The sequence below is a fragment of the Hesperophylax consimilis genome, chromosome 28, assembly GCF_061612785.1.
Source record: "Hesperophylax consimilis isolate HC1 chromosome 28, BYU_Hcon_1.0, whole genome shotgun sequence".
NCBI classification, from domain to species: Eukaryota; Metazoa; Arthropoda; class Insecta; order Trichoptera; family Limnephilidae; genus Hesperophylax; species Hesperophylax consimilis.
Genome location: NC_142863.1, coordinates 20,096,564 through 20,120,854, shown reverse-complemented (window position 1 = coordinate 20,120,854; position 24,291 = coordinate 20,096,564). Strand labels below are relative to the sequence as shown.

The 24,291-nt window shown below is 33.2% G+C and overlaps 1 protein-coding gene across 1 annotated transcript in view; it reads right to left on the bottom strand.

The window, feature by feature from the left end:
* Cbp53E (Calbindin 53E) overlaps positions 1-24,291 on the bottom strand; it is a 354,004-nt gene that overhangs the window by 182,781 nt on the left and 146,932 nt on the right. The window contains exon 3 of the mRNA XM_089649021.1: positions 23,464-23,639. Coding sequence (XP_089505147.1) covers positions 23,464-23,614 — 151 coding nt within the window. The 5' untranslated portion in view covers positions 23,615-23,639. The remainder of the gene's footprint in view (positions 1-23,463; positions 23,640-24,291) is intronic.

Genomic DNA, 24,291 nt, shown 5'->3' with positions numbered 1-24,291 from the left:
CCAATCTGTCGAAAAATTAAGTCATGAATGTGTACAAAAAATACTTTATAAAATCGAGTGTTACATGTAATTCATCTGCATGACCCGCTGTATATTATCTGCCTGATCAGAATATAAATAAAAAATATATTTTCACATGTAGCAAACACTTTGTGAATATACATAATTATAATAATTACAGTAAAATAATTTTCTTTTTAATACCACTTTATTGAATGTATTTTTAACATATAAAACCAACTCACTTCGGTTCACAATGAACCTTCAGTGTTATATAAAAACATACATGTTTAATTTAGCGTTATATAAAACATATATATTTTATTCAAGGTGAACTGAAACCATTTGGTTTTATATATTAAAAACAAAGTTATCTTTTCTTATTATTATAAATAAATAATAATAAATGTACATTCTAACGCAGCACCACGTTCATTGGTCAAACGCATTGTGCATGTAGTTTTGTATTAGTGATCGACGAACCGGTTGATGCAATCTGTTCGCCTTAAGGCGATGCACTACGTCGTGTAATATTTTGAATCGAGCCGCTGTCAATAACACACCTTACGTAGATGGCGATAAGGCTTAAATTCCCGCTTCACACCATCCACCTGTTTTGATTTATGCAAGAAAAAAACATGGCCAAAAAGTGCCTTTTATTTTATTTTGTGGATGTTAAGGCATAAATATTGAAATGTTTTTCGATCATTTTATAAATAACTTAATTTTTCACACTATACAATAAAACTATAACTGAAAATGGGTTCATAAGTAGGAGATTTTGAACTTTATAGCAGTTTTTATAGGCCTATACATTTTTTTTTCTGGGCTTATAAAAAGACTTATCTTAAAAAATACTCAATTATTTCAAAGGCCAGAATGTATTCTACTGGCAGTATTTAATTAAAGCATTTGAAACATTTCTAGACCACCAAATTTTCAAAGCAAAAACACATGATTTTGCATTACTACGTAGTGCATCGCCTTAAGATGATAATACTATATAGTTTGTAATAAGATTCATAGCATTGTATAAATATATTATATATTTGTACAGCGCCCTTGAGATGATTTTTAACAAAAAATTGGGCTATAATAATCAATAAAATAATAAATGAAGACGTGACTTGCGAAGATTGAGTTTGTTTTTCACTTGAAACATTCATAAGAAAATTATTTTCAAGTGGTAATAGACGATTTCTGTATTTAGTTTTTAAAGCCACCATAGACAAGAAGCCTTAAAGTTTCTGTAATGGAAAACTTTGAGACTTGAATGTAAAATATATTATGGCTTATGAAAACTATATCGGGACCCCTATGAAAAATGTTTTCGTTACATGACCATTATTTTCATACTTACGAAAAAAGCATAGTGCAAATCGATCAAGTTATCTTCATAATTAATAATAATTAATTAATCCCTTCAATATCCCCTCGCAAAGACTCAGAAATAATGAACTGCTCTTCCTCAACCATCACTCGACAAATTATGGATATTATTCACCATTGTCCAGAATGTGTAGACTGGTCAACTCAAGTCAAAACCTTAACTTTTTTGGGATAAGTCTAAATGATTTTTGCCAGTCGCTAAACAAGTGACGGAATATTATAAGTGTCCCGTGGTCCTGACCCACGGCGTATTCTTGACTTGATTCGACTTGTCACTTTATTTTCTTATATTATATCTACCATATGTCTTTGCTTTCATGTACTTTTGTCTACTCCTATATTTTTCATTTTACTTTATTCGTGTTGTTATTTTGTAATTTGGACGATGTCCGTTAATAAATACATAAATAAATAATTAAACCTTTCACAAAATCAGATACACTATCTTATCTACGCAAAACAATTACTGAATAAAGGGGAATTTTGCTCAACAATGTAGCCATAACCGTTTTAATACAAAATTTAAAATGATTTGTGTCTGAGCTTTAATGAAGTTTGCTCGGGTATTTAATTACGTAATTAATTAACTAAATACCTTTTTCATTTTTATTGCCACAACGTTTAAAATTTCCATCTACATTTACCCCTACGTACTCCGCTTGAGAGTAAACCTAAATTATGTTAAATAGTCTACACATTAAGATAACGTCAAGTTCCTTATACGTGCAAAGTTCCTTCATTTATTTCATCAGACTATTATGAAGCTGCGCTCAAAGTTTTGCACCAAATAAGGGCGGTATCTCTTGCTGATGTTCGTGAATTTTCATCAAAGAACATGGTAAGATGTGCTCTAAAGGATTATGAATTTAATTTGCATTATATTATAGAATTTTGTTTTGGAATCTGAATTTTTAGTATAGGGGCAAATTACTGGGTCTTTCAAAAGAGGAACTAATTCTCAGTATCGCCCATGGAGAAACATAATCCTGTGAAAAAAATGATAAAATTTAAAACCATTATTTTTATCGAGGAAAAAAAGATGATATTTAAGTAGTAAGTTTTTATTGAAATGTTTCTTGTCGGTAGTATGCATTCAAATTCTTTTTTTTACGTTTGACCTGAAAATTCGTACGAATGCGGAGCGCAATAATACAGTGAAAAGCCAAACGTTCTCTGAAAGCTTTCAAAAAGCTGGCTTGGAAATGGAAAATGTTTGAATTTTCCTGGAACCGTAGAATCACCACAATAAATTGAGATGCTAAATTCAGCACCTACCTACCGGTAGGTGCTAAGTAATAACTAACCTTAAAAAATTAAGATAAATTTCCTGCGTTTTTTATATTATAATTTTAAAGTCTTCTAAGGTATTAAATCAATTACAATTTACAATTGATTTTTTGAATATGATAGATTTGATGAAGTTTAAATGATTGCTTAAACATATTTACTATCAAATTGTGTGTTGAAAGTTGAAATTGTTCAAATTGCATTTATATGCTAAATTTGTCTTCTACTGAATCAAATAATAATAAATATTGATTTTTCTTTCGTTCTGATATTGTAGTATTCTCACTAACAAAAAATGGAAGAAAGCCTTATAGGAAACCATAAAAACTCACGCTATAAGTTGTGCATTAGAGGAACACGAAATGAAAAGATTGTAGATGGGATAAAGACTTATCATCCATCTAGCGAATACTACACGGAGAAAAATGAGTGTTGCTGATTTATGAACATCCTTTTAATACGAGAATGCAGGTCGTATCCTAATAAACTTTAGAAAATTCATAATATGTCGATAAAAGTATTATATATATATATATATATATATTTATTTAGATAAAATATATATATATATATATTTATTTAGATAAAATAAATATCGATAAAATATGTATATTTAGCACATATCGATGATTCATAATATATCCGATATATTCATAATATATCCGATATATTCATAATATATCCGATATATTCATAAAATATCCGATATAAACATAATATATCCGATATATTCAAATAAATCCGATATATATACATAATACATCTGATATATTCATAATATATCCGATATATTCATAATATATTCATAATATATCCGATATATTCATAATTTATCCGATATAAACATAATATATCCGATATATTCATAATATATCCGATATAAACGTAATATATCCGATATATTCATAATATATCCGATATATTCATAATATATCCGATATATTCATAATATATCCGATATATTCATAATATATCCGATATATTCATAATATATCCGATATATTCATAATATATCCGATATATTCATGTTCATATGAATATATCGGAACACGTGATCATACACCTGTTTGGTCCTGATATTATATAACGAAGAAATGCGAAAACATTAGCATTTTATAAACACGTCGCCCTAAGACATTTGAAGATATTCTTAATAAATTAGCAATGTATGTTTCCTCCGTGAATACAATCCATAACTAAAAAATTACCCTCAGTTTTTATTGTTAGAACTCGGCAAAGGGAAAAAAAACAATCTAGAAAAAGATTATCGCCGATGATTGATGATCTTTCCTATAATAATTCTAGAGTTCTTCTAAAAGACTAAGAAACTAATAAATAAATAAAATACGTAAAGACTGCCAGTTTTAAAAAAATTGCCTGGTCACTTAGTTTTAAACCCGGATCGTTTATCTTCATAACTTAAGAGGAGCGGCTGCGTGACCTATTTCGTACGCAACGTTCATTTTGATTTATTATTTATTTATTTAACGCCCCGAGGGCTTTTACATGGTTGGTAGTGTAATTTTTATTTGACAGATACTTTGAAACATAAAAAATAAGAATAAAATTACATTTGATAAAAGCTATGCAACAAGTCATACAAACACAAGAAACAAAAACAGAAAATTACAGCTATTTGTTGGTTTACATGATGTGTTTAGGAGTATTGTTGAAATAAATGTTTTAAATGATCCACAAAACTTGCCAAGTTGCTATTGAATATGTCAACATCACCCAAGTAATGATTTCCCATGGTGTGAAGTCGTTATATCGGAGAGTGGGCAATGTAGTTACGCTTATGTGTGCTGCTGTAGAATATTGTATTTTGTCGTGTTGTTACTGTGGGTGTATGTATATTTATAAGTTGCAGGAGTTCACAACAGTCGAATTTAGAGTTAAGTATTTTGAATAAGAACGTTAAATTATTAATTTGAAACCGAAATACCCAAACAAACTGAACAATTATGTTTTAATTCAAAAGGTATATTGATATAAATATCTAATACGGAAATGCACTATTATATTTATTTTCTCCATAACGAACTATCTACATAACTAACTAACTAACCATCACGCCGTTTCCCCGCAGGGGTAGGCAGAGAGGACGGACCGCCAAATAACTCGGTCTTGGTACATACTCCTTGGCTCATTCACATTCATACATCGTCTCATACATACTCTTCTATTATTCTGACTCTGAACCCGACTAAAGTATCTGATTCCCTTGATCGTGTCACGTCTTCCGCGGGCTCAACTTCTTGTACCATTCACATTTGCGTCATATGTTCTCCTTATATTCCTTTCTTCCCTCATTCGCTCTACATGCCCACACCATCTAAGCGTCCCTTTCTTAATCTTATTCACTACGCTTACATCAGCCTTGCATTATTTGCGGATCTCCACATTTCTCACACGATCATACATGGTTTTACCACACATACGCCTCAGGGATCTCATTTCAACAGCATTCAGTCTACTTTTATCCTTTCTCTGCCAGTTCCATGCCTCACTTCCATACATCAGGGTAGATACCAACACTCCATTGTGGACTGCTAACTTCGCTTCTTTGGGCAATTTTGTTGTTAACGCCAACTGAGTTCAGTCCTCCATTAATGGAGTTACCTGCATTTACCCTTCTTCTATTATTCTGGCACACAAGTAAAAAAATACCAAAATGGACAAAGGACAAAATTGAATTCTTTAATGGCCTTAATTTTATAATTTCAATCCCAAATAATTAATATGGCACTTATCCGCTCTAGACTTTTGCTACATCTTTTCATTAAAAAAATAATTATTCAGTTTGGTCTTTGCAAAGAGCAGCGCAGCCGTACCTCTTAATATATTAAAATACATTCTTTTCAATTCCCCAATCGCAATAGAATTCAAGAATCAATATCACAACTAACTTCTATATTCAAATTACAATTGTCAATATGTATCATCTCCGACAAAAAATATTTAATATAATCTTTTTGACCGAAATTTCGTGGGAAAATCTCGAAGGTTGCAGAGTATTTTTTTAAGGTTTTCAAGAAGTCATCCCCTCTTGACGTCAAAGCCCAAAAAAGGTTACTGAAAATAAAAATACTGAAAGGAACACAAAGGACTGAGATACATTTTATTCCGTCGTAGCTTTTATAAATGCCAATCTTTTTTGTGGGTCGTATTTACAAGAGTGTCACGTCCGATTGTGATATTGAGCAGTAATAGGCAATATAATTTGAGGTTTTTTTTATATTCTAAGAATAGAAGTTGGTATCATATCTTCAAGTTAAAAAGTTAAGGGGAATATTGTATGTCAATGTTTTTAAAGAAGCAATATTTTCATTATTATTGACCGTTCGGGTTGTTTTATTAACGTTTTTAATTGACTTATTAAAGTGCCCACTTTCAATCACTATCATTATTGTGGGAATCAATATGAAAAATGAGAAATTACTCTCATTATGGAGGGAATCACTATGAACAACTGGGCATCACTATCATTATTGCGGGTATTACAATGAACATGTGGGCATCACTCTCATTATTGTGGGAACCACTATGAACAAGTGGGCAATAACTCTCATTATTGCGAGAATGACTATGAACAAGTGGCAATTACTATCATTATTGTGGGAATCACTATAAACAAGTAAGGAATTACTCTCTTTGTTGTGGGAAACACTATGAACGAGTGAGCAATAATTCTCATTATTTTAGAATTACTATGAACAAGTGGCAATCACTCTCATTATTGTGAAAATAACTATGAAAAAATTGTCATCACTCTCATTATTGCTAGAATCACTTTGAACAAGTGAGCTATCTCTCTCATTATTGAGGGAATCACTATGAACAACTGGGCATCACTCTTATTATTGTGGGTATTAATATGAACAAGTGGGTAATACTCTCATTATTGTGGAAACCATTATGAACAAGTGGGAAATTACTCTCCTTACTGTGAGAAACACTTTGAACAAGTGGGCAATGACTCACATCATTGTGAAAAATCACCATGAACAAGTGGTAATCACTATCATTATTGTTAGAATCACTGTAAACAAGTAGGCAATCATTGTTCATTTATCTATATTTTTGTTCCGTTAAGAAATTTTTATTCAGTTATGGAGTTACATAATTGATGGAAAGATTTAACAGGTAATTAATTAAATATTATTCAACTATTTATTGTTTTGTAATATGGTGAATGGGTCTAAACCTACATCCATTTAAAGTCAAAATTTTCTTTTAATCATAAGTTTTTTTCCTAATTCTGAACATATCATTTGTCTGAACTAAAGACCCGGCCTATGTACAAATAAATATAATATATCCTATTTCATCTGAATTCTGCCAATAGTGGATGTTAATGTTAATGAAGGCGGGCCTAACGGACTAGCGGACTAACGAGGCATATTGAATGTCGAGTATTGCTAATGACTAATGAGGTATTTTTACTCAGAAAACTCCCTGAGGAAAACTGGGAAAAACGTGGCGGAAAATGTTAAATTATTCATTAGTAGTCGTGAAAATGCTTTGTACCTCCGTTAAATTATTTAAATTCGTGTTTAGTACTTGAACCAAAAAACGATTTATTTTTTTTTACAAATTATAATTATTTATTTTTTGGGTTATTATGCCGTGTTACGCTACCTCTCCTTCTTTAGCCAGCGTTTCGTTAAAATAATACCCCAAAAATAAATCACTGAATACTTTTGGCTTTTTTAATAATATTTATTTGCTGAAAAAATGCGTATTTAGTTTAATAATATGGTATTTTTCTTCTTCTGTTGCCCTATAATAACTTAACCTAACCTAACCTAACCTAACGAACTTGATTTCAACACTTTCAGTATAGCCTTCGTGATAAAAAATACCATTATGAATAGAATCGGTGCGTGAAATGGCTTTAGCGGTGTTCGGTGACTAGATCTTAGTCAGGTACTTCTAAATCTTCTTTTCCCCAACTTTATTTCCCCATTCCGTTCAACTTTGTATAAAATACCCCAATTAGTGATGCCATAATCCCACTACTTCCAAAGAGTTGGGACTCATTTGCGAAATTCACATTAAAATAATACTTTTGCTTTGCAATTTGATTTTTCTTGATGAATTTCACTTTTGTTTTCCTGGGAAGCAATTTTTTAACTCACGAAAAACTCTGACTGAAAAAACATTTGTGAGCATGAATTATTCATTATTTTAAGAGTCGAAATAAATTTAAAAAAAATATTTTTTCGCAATCATTCCATTCTTTCTAACATTCTAATGGATTACGTAAAGGCATCTGAATAATTATTTTTCGTTCGGGCGACCCTTGCGGCCAAAATTTTAACCATTCTCATTGAAAATGGAATATTGTCGTGTTTTCAAATAACGAATATATCTTATTTTGAAATTTGACAAAAATTGCATAAGCTGAAAAGAATTTATTTTTATTTTTTTTATTTGTACTGTTTTAGACTGAATTTATCAAAACTAATAAATAGTATATTTGTTGCATTTTGTGAGTGACAGGTTTTAAAAATACTGACTTTATTGCATCATTGCTTGCCGTTTTTGGAGACCAGATCTAGCCATGTACGCTCCCCACCTTCCCTTTTTCATCTCATTCCCCTCCCTACAACCTTCAGTCTCACAACATACACCAATTAGGGATACGATACTATCACTATATGGCTAAAGACGATTTGGAGCAGTTGGGACTCTTAAATAGTGATAGATTATCTCCAATTCCGGTACTAAATTCAATGATGGTTCTTCATAGATATTTACGGGGAGTTAGTGCAAGATTGCCTCATTCATTTGGAATCCTCAATATCAAACATTCATTGATCGTATTAAAAATATCCAATTTAAATTTAACACCTATCGTATCGCTTTAGCGATCATCGGTTTGACCCTACCGCTTTATATAAACGCAGAAAAATTTCTGATGCCCTATTCTTTTACAAAATCGTGAACAGTTTTGTTGATTCATCATATCTGCTAGAAAAGATAGCATTTCGTTCCCCTGAACACAGCACCAGATCGAACGACTTATTTAGAACACCACACTGTAAAGCCAAATATGCGCAAAACTCTTTAATAGGACGTATCTGTAAAACTCACAATGCCTCTAGAGATGTACACATTATCAAGTGTAAATTGAAAACATATAAAAAGTGGGTGTGTCAAGCCTACGCAAGACAGAAGTGAAACTTCTTTTGTTAAACCGTATGAACCACAATCAATTACGTATTTCACTCGTATTACACTCACGACGCAGTATACTAACCAAGCAGCTGATGCTTGGCGTGGCGCAGTTCGCTGGTGTCTGAGAGAGAGGAAAGAAGAGAAGAGAGAGAACGTTCGTGAGCGGCTCCCCCACCTCAACAAGCGCATATGGTGAGAGAGGGACAGTGAACGGTGAGCGGTGGTGGGGGTACCCGCATTTTCGTGTCGATCCTGACTCGGTTTTACTCCGTCCATCGAAAATCCATTACGCGCCTAAAGAAGTTTCACTTCAAAATGCAACTTACTAAACTGATAACTTAATTTTTTATTTTGTGAAATAATCGTATGATCTTTGTTTATTTTATTGTTTTTTTATTATAATCATGCGAAAACTGTATTACTACTAACTGTCTTTAATTGTTTTTATAACATTTTGTAATTCCTTATAATGTTTATTCTTTATATTTCTTTGTCATTTATAAATATATTGTATAGAGGCAAATATTGCATCAATGACTATAATTAATGGAACATTATTGGTCTAATATTGTAAATAATTGATGTTTATGTATAGAGGCAAATATTGAATCAATGACTATAATTAATGGAACATTATTGGTCTAATATTGTAAATAATTGATGTTTATGCTAAATATATAAATGACTGTTTGTTTCCTAAATAAAACAAATTTACAGGGAACTAAAAGATTTTCCATTCTATAAAGTTAAAACACTTTTTTTTCTAAGGGTTGGATTTCGTAGCTTCCCCTTAACTCAATAACCCCACTCCACGATTTAATCCCGGGTTTCGATACAAAATTTAATTATGAAAATTCTGCTCAAGAGAGCTTTTAGGAACCAATTTCGCCGGTAAAATTAATTTTACGATCATTTCATCGTCGCTTATGACCTCTGCCTCAATAATAAGTTTAAAGAAACATTAAACTTGACTTTAAGTCCTGAGAGTCAACTAAATGGTTAGTTTTACAGAATTTTTTATGAGGTACCAGTTAAATTTTTTTTCGAATATTTAAATTCTTTCTTGAACACAATTTAATTTATAATCCTAGCGGCTGAGACAATATATTATTGACTGACCATAGCGAATTCCTGATTTAACTCGACCGTTTTGCATTTCATTTATCTATAAATTTATTTGTACGTTCCGTTTCCTTTTCAAGATGTCGACCGTTTAAATGAGTCAATATGGAAAGATTCTTTTATCAAATATGAAATTAATTTTAAATTAAATTAATTTTCTAAATGATGAAATTATTTTTTTTATTTTAATATATTTTCAATGTAATTAATTTTAAAATCATAATTTTTATTATTATTATTTTTAAACCGTTCAAATTTAAATTGATAAATTACAAAAAGATAATCCAGAGGAGGAATATTGGAAACATGATCGCAGGAAGCAGCCCCAATCAGAAGAAGAGACCATTGCATTACGGATAGTCATTGTCCTGAAATTAAATTTATCAACAAAACGATTATATTGTGTTAAGTTTATTGAATTAAGGAAAAATGGTAGAACCTGCAGACAAGCTGTCTTATGGTAGAACCTGCAGGTAAACTTTATTTTTTATTTTTTTTATTATCAAATTTAAGTTTTTTTACAGGTTTTTTTTTCGATGTCTGTCTCACTAGGATAAACCTGTGTCGAGACAAACTGCCTTATGGTAGAATCTGCAGACAAGCTGCCTTATGGTAGAATCTGCAGGTAAACTGCCTTATAGTAGAATCTGCAGACAAGATGCCTTATGGTAGAACCTGCAGACAAGCTGCCTTATGGTAGAACCTGCAGGTAAACTGCCTTATGGTAGAATCTGCAGACAAGCTGCCTTATGGTAGAACCTGCAGGTAAACTGCCTTATAGTAGAATCTGCAGATAAGCTGCCTTGTGGTAGAACCTGCAGACAAGCTGCCTTATGGTAGAACCTGCAGATAAACTGCCTTATAGTAGAATCTGCAGGGAAGCTGCCTTATGGTTGAACCTGCAGACAAGCTGCTTTATGGTAGAATCTGCAGGTAAACTGCTTTATAGTAGAATCTGCAGACAAGCTGCCTTATGGTAGAACCTGCAGACAAGCTGCCTTATGGTAAAACCTGCAGGTAAACTGTATTATGGTAGAATCTGCAGACAAGCTGCCTTATCGTAGAACCTGCAGACAAGCTGCTTTAGGTTAGAACCTGCAGGTAAACTGCCTTATGGTAGAATCTGTAGACAAGCTGCCTTATGGTAAAATATGCAGACATGCTGCCTTATGGTAGAACCTGCAGACAAGCTGTCTTGTGGCAGCACAGCGTGACTACTTTTTTATTTTAAAAATTCTAATAATATCAATGTTTTATAATAAAACTAATAAATAAACAAAAAAAGTAAAGCATTTAACAATAATATGATTTAAAAAAATTTATTTGTTTAAAAAGAAAATAATATTATATGAAAAGAAATAAATAATACGAATATAACATGTGTGTAATAGGTAACATTATGATGTAACAACTATTAACATATTATGTATACACCACTGCTGCTATGGGTGGAACCACAGTATCCTCCTTGAGTACCTCAAGAAAGATGATGTGTTTTTACTTATATCGGCATAATAACACTTTCCTGATACTTGCAAACTTCTCAGCACAGGTTCTCCTAGTGAGGTGTTCACAAAACTTGTGTAAACTAAAATAAAATTAAAAAACAACAACAACAATAAAACTATCCGTCTTATAATCGCGATATAAATATTATACGGGAGTAGACGGTCGGGATGGTGGAAAACGTTACTCATAATCCATAACAAACCATTATATAAATATTACAAATATTTTATTTTTTTTATAGTTTCTATATTATGTTACATTCACATAAAGTATTACTTATAAGGATTCCCTAATACGCCGCTGCAGCGTCAGTATAGCTATACGAGGGCCGTCTATTGATCATGTTCAAATCTTTACTCATAGCAATATTCATGCCAGATTTTTTTAGACTGGCATCACTTTTTTTTTGTTATTCGTTTTTGGGGTGTTATGCCGTGTTGCGCTAACTCCTTCTTTAGCCAACGTTTCGGACAGCATTGCAGTGTCCATCATCAGGGCAGATGTGTTATTTTTATTATTAATATAGGGCAGATGTGTTATTTTTATTATTTTTATTATTAAAAAAATAACACATCTGCCCTGATGATGGACACTGCAATGCTGTCCGAAACGTTGGCTAAAGAAGGAGTTAGCGCAACACGGCATAACACCCCAAAAACAAATAACAAAAATACTTTTGGCCGTGAAAATCTTAAATCATATTTGGCATCACTTTGTTTCAAACCTCAAAAACACGGTCATTTTCGCATTTCACGTTTTGTTGCTAACTTCACTTTTCTTCAGGTGGCGTTTGTAATGTCATTGACCTGTCTAATTTTTGCATCGAAATCCGGCCGATTCGATAATGCGTCCGTATTTACTTTTGTAAATCGATTTAAAATATCCCTCCGATAGTGCTCCAAACGGGTATTACTGCTTTTTTATATTTTAAAACTTTGCTACTAATATGGCCGATGTACGCATCCGCAGTGATCCTCTTTCTAAACTAGTGTTCAATTCGAGACGTGCATCTTCCAATCGTGCACGGGTTTATAATTACTTTGATACGGTTGAGCGCGTTGCAAACCCATGCACGTTGGGAGGACGCCCGTCTTCAATTAAACACGAGTTTAAAAAGATAATTAGCGTAACAAACCTGCCTCCTTTGAACACGGAAAAGGAAATACGGAGAAACGGATAAAAAAATGCGTTGTTTTTTTGTAGAAAGCAATCACCGTGTGGATTTTAAACGAATTTGCGTAACAATTCCGTGCGTGTTTCAAGGAAATATTGCCATCTATTGAACACGGAAAAGGAAATACGCTGCCTGGACTAGGAGACGAAAGGGAATGTAAAAATTAACGACACCAGTTTTCTTTCAAATTATACAATGGGATTATCTTTTCAGTGGACATATAATGTAAGAATAGGTTAGGTTAAGTAAGATTTAAGAATGTATCGTTTTTGTAAGGTTGGGTTGATTCACCATATAAAAAAGCAGTCTCTATCATTTCCTTTTTTCCTTTCTCCCCATTATTCCTCCGAGGAACTATCAAAACACATTTATCTGAACACTTTGTACTACACTATTGTGTGCCTCTGTGATACGTCATTTTTTTTTACTTCTTTTGGTCATATATCATCTTACGAAGACTTTCCTACACGATCAAATTTCCACAACATTAATTTTCCTTTATTCCGGTTTATTTACGTTGTATCAATAATTCTAAACATGTCAAAAACAGGAGGTGTTTTCTGGTACAGGTAAAATTGTATGTAAAACTATGCTAGATTTCAGCTCTTTCAGATTTTTTTATTTGAATACCACACTCCCGACTGTTCCCAACTGTCCTTAACCAGTGGGACTATGGCATCCACAATTGGGGTAATATTGTGGGCTGAATGTTAGGGAAAAGGAATCATACGGGGAAAGGAAGGTTAGAAAGTATCTGGTCTGAATTCTGATCTCGGATTCGGAATGCCGGTCTTTCACTTGGGCGATATTGATTATATCTACCACTTCTATAAGATTACCTAAACGATGTGTGTGGAAGATTTTAACCAGTGTATTCTCTCAAAACCTACTTATTTAATTTACTGTTGGGGTAAAGTTGGTGCTAACAAGTTTCTTCTCGAAGTGTTACTGAGAAACAGCTTTTTTGCTTGATTTTTCCCACTTATCGTTGTATGAAAAAAGGGACAGAAAGTACTTATAAACCTTTTTTGAATTTACAATATCGATTTTTTTTACAGTTTTTCGAATTCAATTTACAATGGTTCTTTGTATATATTAAAAATGACAACAAGTGTAAAAGAACCATATTTATTGGCACATATTTATTCATTTCAGATGGTGATTTACACGCTTTTTTACGCTACATCAAGTACTTATATACCTTGTTCGAATTTGGGGAATCGAACATTTTTAACAAAAATTTTCACATTTTTATATTATTACGGTGTGTTTGTTCTTTGTACCAAGTATATTTTAAAAAATACAACAAATTTGAATCCTGCTGCGTGCAAGCAATGCGCCAGTAAGAGTACAATATTTGCGTAAGCTCTGGCTGCGATACTGTCATATAAATTCACGAAAAAGTAAAAAGCGTTCTTTTTGACAGCATTTCAAAATACGTCGAGCATAAAATACCCCATTTTTGTTCAATAAACATGAGACAGATTTTTCCACCGTTTTAACAGTTTCCTTGAACAGGTGATGTATTAAAAAAAATGTTCCCTTGTCCGTGGAAAAGCCCCGATCAATTTACCGTTACCTCCTCATGCGTACAGACAGTTCCTATAACCATAAGTAGTTTAGTGTAGAGACTACCTTTATCCACAAATACCTACACCTAGGAAAGGTTACACTATTATTTATACCCTATCTGGAGGTTTATACCTAACAGATACTTTGAAAAAAAAGGTCAGAAGGTCGTCTGGGAGTTTGCTGTTTTCGTCTTAGACAAATATCAATTTGCGAATACTTGTTGTAGGGGTAAATACAAGATGCGAAATAAATTTAATTGACAGATCTATTTTCAGTTTAAATGCGTAAGAGGTACTTTTTAAGTAGACTGAATACTGTAGAAAATTGATCCCGTTTTTTTCATTAACCAACACAGGAGTCAAATAGGAAAATAATTTCTCTCAGGGCTGGAAAATCATTTCAAAACATAGCTGTTGATTTCAAGAACACGTCGTAGGAACGACCGTTTTCATGTGACAAAAATTTTCAAATGTGTACGAATGTTGGGCGCGCATTTGGCGTGTTTTTCGACTACGTACCGGTGCCGAAGAGATCAAACGTGTTCTATTGAAATACAGGTAGAAGTAGGATACCATTCCCTTTAAAGATTGCAATCCGTTAATGTGTCAAAAGTTTGCAGGGTTTATGTGAGATATAACAATGTATGATCGTATTGCAAATGTAGAGATGCAGGAAGATGCTGGAAGGGTAACGAATAAAATTAAGAATGTAAAACTGAGAAGAGCAAATGAACAAAGGAAAGAGTGTAACAAGAATACGTGACGCAAAAGAGAATTATAGAATAAAGAGAAAAACAAGTCAATCGAATTCTCGAGTCTAGTTATGTCAAGAGCTACAATAATAGAAAAAATATGTATGAATATAAATTGAACGAGGTTTGTGTGCCAAGACAAAGTCATGTGGCGGTCTATTACCTCTGCCTACCCCTGCGGAGAATAGACGCAGTGCTTCGTTTGCCATTTATAATGAATGTGTCGACCTATGAAAGAGAATGAAGCAAGAAGTGTAAACGTGTCAAAACAGAATAGTCCTGCATCAAGGATTCGATGTATCCTCGACTTATGTTTCCATTCTTTATATTCTAACACCCCCTCTACATGACCAAACCATCTTGTCATAAAAGAAAATAGGTCATATGATTTGTATTCTACACGGGTAAGGTACAATAATTGACTGGGAATAAATTAAAGAGACGCTAAATTACTGTAATTACTTTTTAATTACAAAATTATACGCCCGTTTCGTTTTCATCGCATTATATAAAACCACAAACGAAAATTAAATAAAATTGAAGCGTGATTAAAGCGACAGCCATTATTCTACACACACTAACAATGCCGACATTTTGACGATAATTATTGTTATTATTTTTCTACGTTAGAAAGAGAAAGCCTTTTACAAGAATACTACGTTAATTTTTAATTGTTCTAAGCCACGTTCAGTTTGGAGACAGCTTTGGTTTTAAGGTTGAGTTTATAGCGTTACAAAGCTTTTTCTTTTCACTTCAAAACACATTATAATTCAACATCGAATAAATGTATTGCAAATGTTGAGTTACATCAAGTTATGGTGTTTACGTATCTTTTTATTTAATTCTAAGATACTACGCTGTGTTTCACTTTCTCCTTCTAAACATAGGTAACGTTTCGGACAGAGTTACAGTGTCATTCACTATAGCAGATTTGTAGATTGTGATGATGTGTGTGTTTATGTATGTAGTAGTGAAAATAATAAGTAGTATTTTAGTAGAATAATTAATTAAATAAATGTAGTTTTTGTTGTTTAGTTTTGGTGAATCCGTCAAGTACCAGATAACTTGGTATCGGTAGCTTAGCCCCGTCGTCTCCATTACTATCAAAGGGTTTTTGTGGATTTGTATTACCTGCCTAATTAGGCGAGCTTGACGCGTTTTGGGTCTTCCCAGGGCTTCTGTAACAAATCCAAAGTAATGTGCCGGTTTCAATTAAGTGGTCGACATTAATTGTCGATATATCAGGATGTTACAGTGTATCATGTCTCTGCTCGTACGTAAAGTTTTGAATTTCCATGTAATGTCACGATCTATTTATATCTATTTTATGAAATGAGTTACCGCGTTTATGTCTCTACTCATTCGTTCAGTTATGAGTTGCTATATTTATGTCACAATCTTTTTTCTATTATATGAGTTACCGCGTTTATGTCAAAAACTCACTAGTTAAATTACTTTTGGCCGTTTTTATGTCTCAATCCATTTATTTAAGCTATCAGTTACTTATTTTAAATAACTGCCTATTATCTAATAGCCAATCGAGGTTTATCAAAATTAACACATCAACAAATTTCTAATCCTATGGAATAGACAAACAAAACTAAGTGGGTACAATGTAGTATGGAAGATTAAAAAAAAATGTAATTAACTTTGAAATTATTTTTTACTTAACTTTATCAGGGTTATAATTTATATTTTATGTTTAATTGTGTCGCGTGCTAGAAGGATTTAAATGAGTTACATAATTCAAGGACTCTACACCTAATGAATTTTCAATGGTTTTTTTTAAAATTAAAATAAGGGAATAAATAATTTTGCTTATGGTTTAACGAAAAGGTAGTAATTATCGGAGCGCGTGATATGTCAGAAATTCAGAGGCATAAATCATTCTGAAGAAACTAACGATAATTAATGGCCAGGTTTCTTTAATAAAAGTACCACTCCGTGGTTGAGGGGTAAGGCTCTTGATTAGCAATCCGGGGGAGAACGCGGGTTCAAATCCCGGCGGGAGCGAGTAATTTTAATGAAATATTCATTAATTACTATATTATCATTTTGAAATTTTAAACAGATATGTATGAAATATAAATATAAAATAAATGCGGAATGTTTTCTTAGTCCTCATCGCTAGGAGAACATATACTGAGGGGAACTTGGTTTTGGATAGAGAGTTTAGGGTCAGCAACTTATACAGTACACCTTCCTGGTTGTTTTCAGTAACACTTCTATGACGGTGTTTTTAAAATACTAGTCAGTTCAAATCAATTTGCGTTGTTTCACAATCAAGTAATCAATTAAAAAATAATTTAGTATAGTATATTTGCGGCACGTTAAAGAATGAAAGATACTAGATATAGAAAGATATCAGCATCACCCTGGTGAAAGATCATCATTCTGAATTAAAACGTGGCTAGAAATGGCTCTTACCGTGTTTGGTGAATGGACGGAGATAGCCAGGGCACCTCTGGGCTGGAGAATCACAACACTTTATAAACTTACTTGATTCTGTGCAAAGTAGGGCGGTCGGTTTATTTCACAATCCGTTGTTAACAGATCGATTGCAAACTCATGTAAGCATGCTGAGTCTTATCTACAAGAATTTTGGAGCCTACTCTAAGCTCTAAGCTCCAGCATTGATCCCCGATGCACCGGTGCACGTGCGTGAAACTCAACGGAAACGATTTGATGTCGGCTTCATGAGAACAGATCGTTTCATCGACTGCTACAATATGGAACGAGCTACCGGCATCTGTTTTTACTCCTTCATACAATCCAGGCCTCTTCAAGACCCGCAATAATAAATTCCTTGCTATAACCTCTACCTTAACCCTACTTACAACGCTGCCAAATCGGGTGGCGACATAGTCCCCCTGTCTTTACGCTATACGGATAAGGACGCTTTTGTGAGGTTTCACATACAACCTCTAACCCTAGTGCCATAGTCTCACTGACTCCAGGCGGCTTAAAGCAGTTGGGACTCTTTTGCGATATTCAAATAAATACATTTTAAAAGAAGATAGTCTTAATTACTCTCAATAAAAATATGAAAGATAAAGACAACGGAAAGAAGGTAACGGTTGCAACTGGAACTGGAAACCAGATCCTGTGGTCTTTCCGAGGCCGGCTTCTTTACCAATTGAGCAATTGCCATCCAATTACATTCCGTCATTTTTAACAAATTTCACAAAAAATCAACTTACTTCAAGCACAAGGACACACCCAAAAGGCATTTTTAATTGGTTTGGTCGCCGCATTATAAGGTTCACTAAGATTTCTGAAAATTTCAAAGTTTGTTCTTATTAGTTCCAGAAGTGCTTTGAATGGTAGAATAAGTCGGGGGCACTCGAGAACGCTTTATCTCTGCACTAGAATGAGATACGGAATTAAAATAAAGTCAACATAATGTAGTTTTTTAACAGTTACAGTGTGGATTTCATGAAGTGAATGGTAGAAAAGGTCAGGGATGCTGACAATCAAATCTGTTGTCTGCAAATGGCCCGGATAAATTAAGCAATACCACAATTAAAAAATACATAATCATCCCATTACATCACATCTTTAACAGTTGCATCAGACATAGCATTTACCCCGACAATTTTAAACTCTCCCACAGCATTCCAATACATAAATCCGGATCCCAATGCAAAACAGAAAACTACAGACCAATCACTTTAACTTCACGACTCTCCAAGATCTTCGAAAAGTGTTTAAAACAACAAATTATGAATTTTTTAGAATCTAATTCAATCCTCTCAGCTAATCAATATGACTTTAGAACAAACCTGTGCACCGACGACGCTATCTTTAATTTAACCAAAAACATATACTCTAACTTAGACTCTAACACTAAGACTATAACGATTTTCTTAGACCTAAAGAAAGCATTTGATAAGGTCAACCATAAAATTCTATTAAAGAAAATCTCTAACATTGGTAACAAAAACAAAAGTCTTATGCTATTAAAAAGCTACATATTAAATCGCCAACAATCCACAAAAATAGGATCAACTTTAAGCGCTTACGATCTAGTAAAACATGGTTTTCCACAAGGAACTGTCTTAGGGCCACTACTTTTCCTAATCTACATCAATGACTATGCAACATAGTAATACCAGGTAAAATTCTCTCTTTTTCCGATGATACTGCAATAACAGTACAAGGTAAAACATGGGAAGATACAATAAGTAAAGCCAACAAATGCATTGCAACAGTCAAAGATTGGCTAGACAGAAATCTTCTTAGTCTAAATTATGATAAAACCGTTTTTATTCCCTTCTATAATACTCAAAAGTCATCCCCTAAAAATAATCTTTATCTGAAGTTCCATAATGTAAATTGCAACCCTGCGACATGCTCAAACTGCGAAGATGTAAAATTAGGAAATTGTATCAAATACCTAGGTGTAACTATTGACTATCAACTCAAATGGACTTGTCACAAAAACTGTCAATAAACTGAGGCACCTAATTTACATATTCAAACGCATGAGCAATCGTTAACATAAGAACCACGAGGCTTGTTTATGATGCATTGCAATACTTAGAAGTGAATGGTTGAAGAGGTTGAGGACGCCCAAATGAAGACATGACACGATCAAGTGAAACAAATACTTATTACAATAAATAAATAATATTATTTCCACAATAAAAATACACCCAGTTGTCAGGTACTCACAATTAACAACCTCAAAACTTTACCGCAAACCAAGAAACTTTGTCCCCTAGCAAAACCAGGTACACGTCAGCTACTTCATAAATAAATATCTTCAGTGGTCTAAACCTTATTCTCAATCTCTATTTGAGCATGATTCTCATTTGTTATTTAATCCTAAATGCGAGTCCCTAATCCTTTGTGTTCAGGATTTAACACGAAGGAAGAAGCGTAGTGTTTCGGAAATGATTAAAGACCTATTTATACAGCACTTAGTCCTTACAGCAGCAAGGACAATATTTCATGAGACACCCAATTAACCGCACTTTGTCCCGGTGGCAGAAAATGATTGATAATCTTCCTGAAATTGTAAATTTTACTTGTATACGTAAAAAAATACCTGTCACATATTAATTTCATCCTTCACGTACGTAGCTATATGATCTATCACTTTAAAACAAAATACGTTTTCATATTATTATTATGAAATAACATTTCGATTTAACCCTTCAGTACTTCTTTCACATTTGTTCAGTTTGCAATGTTTTCTGTGTATTTCAAATGCGCTATATACATCGTATTTTTTTAATTTTCCGTAAAAAACAAATACTGTTTTAGAAATAAGATAAAATTATCTTTCCGGTGTTTGCATTTAAAATATGTAATGTATGTAATAATTTGAGTATTTAAGCGATATATGGCGCTAGTCATAAAGCTAACTCCAGAGTCCGTCAGATGTCGCTAGAGTGTAACAGATGCTTGTGAGGTTATAGTGACAGGGAACAAGCTTCTCGAACCAGAGAATTACCAACCCACGGGTAATGAACAGTGTAGCTAAATTCAGACTTATTTATTGTAACGTAAATAAACACAATTATATTAAAGAACCTTTTACTTTTCAACAAAGAGTTCCCAACACTGCAAAGTAAGGCAGATATAACACTTTACTATTTCTAAATAATTAAATTTTAAGATCAAACTTGAAAAATGTTGTCAAAAACGCCAACCATATTTTTACTTAATTTTTTACTCCAATCATAGAATAATTGAGAGAACTCGATATTTCGAAAACAAATTCGATTATTTTGTTGACTTTGTAAACTCTAACTTCATTTATATCTCGTTCAAATAATCAAAAAAAATTCTTAAAGTTAAATTGATTATTACGATAGAAATATGATTTTTTTTTTTTTGATTTTATTAATGAAATCCAGTAAAAATGTTTAGGGCAAACTGGAAAGAAATGTTATTACTCTTTCAAACATCAAAAAATTGTATATTTCCATGATAGAAAAAATATATATATAGTTTTATAAAATATGGACGTCCGGTCATATATGACCCTCAAACGCTGGAGAGGTTGACTTAATTACTATAAAAGACAACTACAGATGAAAAGCATTGCATTTTAATAGTTATTTTGTTAAACTTAAAATTGTCTGATATTATTTGAGATTTTCACGGCCAAAAGTATTAGAGTAATTTATTTTTGGGGAATTACCATTTGGGGAATTATTATTTTGGGGTGTTGCGCTATCTCCTTTTTTAGGCAACATTTCGGACAGCATTACAATAAAATGGCATAATACCCCAAAAATAAATCATTATACTAAAAATTGTTTGTTCACTTTGGCGGCTATTATTTTTGAAGAGACAGTTTTAAGGCGGGTTTTTAACTTACTTTATTTTATTCAAACTAAGAATACTATTTTGTTTTCTTAGTTTGAATAAAATAAAGTAAGTTAAAAACCTTTATTTTATTCAAACTAAGAATACAAAATAGTTTCTTAGTTTGGGTTTGATTAAAAGAAGAAGGAAAAAAACCTATTTTCATATTATTATGTCAAAACATGTCACGAACAATAGCGTATAGCCGAAATGCAGTTGTTTCCATTTTATAGAGATATATAATTGAGTTGAATCGAAAGGTTATTTAGACCAGCGATTCTGAAATACAGGGTTTTCCAATAAGAGGTGTTATTTTGATATTCAATCGTAAAAAATCAATGGTTTCGTTGCTTGTGTGGCACGTAGCACAGTTTCGTTAAAAATAAACGTTGTCCAGATCAATACCATCCAATTCCGACCATAAAAAATCATTAATCATCTCTCGATAGCGATCCATTCACCGTAACTGTTGCTCCAGCCTAATTTTCGAAAAAGTAAAGTCCAATGACTCCGCCGGACCATAAACCGCACCAAACAGTCACACTTCGAGGATAGAGAGGCTTTTCAACAATAATTCTTGGGTTTTCCGAGCCCCAGATGCGACAATTTTGCTTGTTGACGAAGCCGCCAAGGTGGGAATGGGCCTCATCACTCAAGATGATTGCATTTGATTCACTCAAGTGAATTTTAATAATTTCAATGCGTTGTTGAAGCGTGTATGCATTTTTATCAATGGCGTAATTTCTAATTGTCAAATGTCAAAAAATGACAGCTTCAAAAGTAACATCTACCGAAATAGCGAGCTATTCAAAATAACACCTCTTATTGGAAAACCCTGTACTAGCCAGAGTAATGTAGGTACACGACAATAACGAAAAAATCAGTTTTTTTTGTTTGTTACAAACCTTCACAGGTTACGAAATAATACAATATTTAATGATAAGTACACAAAACATTTTTTGTTAACAAAAGAAATTCATCATTATTACTTCACCACTTAATTTCAGCATTGACAACTAAATACACATTTTGAAGATTCCTGTTGATTTGCCTAATCACAAATACTTAGTACAGTAATATTACACCCGGATATCCGCAAAGGGGGCGGAATCTCTTCACCCCTAATGTTATCTCAATTTCCGCTTCCTCCTCTCTGAGAACTCCGCCGTATTCTGACGGAAAACACATCCGGTCCCGCACAGCCTTAATATGACAATAAGAGGCTGCCAAGTTTTGGCCAGACCTCGCGGGATGATTTACGAGCTTTGTGGTAATGACAAAGTTTGAAATTTAATCAACTGGGTTTTAAGAATGGCCTTTGTAAGTTTCAACTTTTTCAACATTTTTCTCATCAGTGCCTTTTTTCTCTTTTCTTTAAAAGAAAGACGAACATTCCATAATTATAAATAATCTGATAGTATTTGAATTCCTTCCACTACCATCATTATTAGCAAAAAATCTCTCTGTACAATGATGGAGGACTTATTACCAAATAATAGATGATTTAAACCACGACGCGACATCTGGGTAGGAATATGTAAAAAATGGTGACCGGATAGGTATCAAAATGATAATTCATCACATCTTTAAAAAGTTATATAGAGTCATGGAAAGTGATGAAACAAAAACTTTTTTAACTGGTTTAAGTAGGTTACGTTAGGTTAGGTTAGGTTAGGTTAGGTTAGGTTAGGTTAGGTTTAAATTTATTTTTTTTCATCGTTTTTAATGATATATCACTTTTTAAATGTGTTGAATAGTCACTGTGTTGAGTTATCATGGAACCGTAAAAAATGTATTCTAATATCTTTGTTAAACACTCTATTATTACATTATTTATTTCCAAAATTTTCCATGTACATATATAAGCCCCGGTTAGTGATTTGACCGGCCAGAGGCTAAGTTGGCATCGGGTCTGATATCCACCTAGGCTTCAGTTCAATTTCGCACAGGCAACATTTTCCTCCTATTGTGATGGTAGTAGGAGATTTTCAAATATTTTTTGGTTATTCGTAACCCGATAATATATATTTTTTTAAACTGAGAAACCTGTGATGAAGAAAGGAAAAAAAAAAGAAGAAAAAAAAAATTTAAAAACTGAAAATAAAAAGACAAGGAAAATTAAAAAAAATACAATAAACGAAGAAGCTGTGTTACTTACCATCCTTGTCATAGTGGCTCCAGACCTCCATGAACTGGTTAGCGGACAGTTTCTTCAGCTCCCTAGAGTCAGGGTCGCGGTACTGCCGCATGAAGTTGGCTGCCTTCTCAAGGTTCAGCTTCTTGGCTTGTGCTGCTTCGGCTGAAGTCATGGCTGTTGAGATATCACTCGTTTAACTGCAACAAACAAAAAAAATAATGTTGAAAAAAGGGTACATTTGAGTTCTATTGTACCGCGGTAATAATTTAATTTATATAAGAAAATTAATCCAAAACACGTAAATACAGGGTGCGCCAGAGAAACTTACTTATTTGAAAGTTCAATAAAAACAAAAGCACTGTAGTTATTGTTGTAATTCTTTTTGTATTTGAAAATGCAATGTACCAAGTTTTTTTTCATACTATCTTATAAATTACATCTTTTAAATGGCGACCCTCATTGCGCATACACTGGTTAAGTTGTTTTTTGAAGTTCTCGTCCACTCTTCTCAGCATATCAATCGGAATATTGGCAATAGCATCGCGAATGTTGTTCTTCAGGTGATCTATGGTCCGTGGTCGATCGACATAAACAAGGGATTTCAAATAACCCCATAAAAAAAAATCACATGGAGTCAAATCCGGAGAGCGCGCCGGCCATGGGAGATCGCCTCGGAGAGAGATGAGGCGGTTGGGGAAATGTTGTCGCAGCAAATTCATGCCCGCTGCACTCTAGATCACAGCATAATGGCAACTGACGAGAATGGGAAACAAACTTGGGGACGTCCCCCTCCAGATGCGCCCCCTCCCGCCCCTCTACCTGCCCAATTCAACGGACGGGAATTTTTTC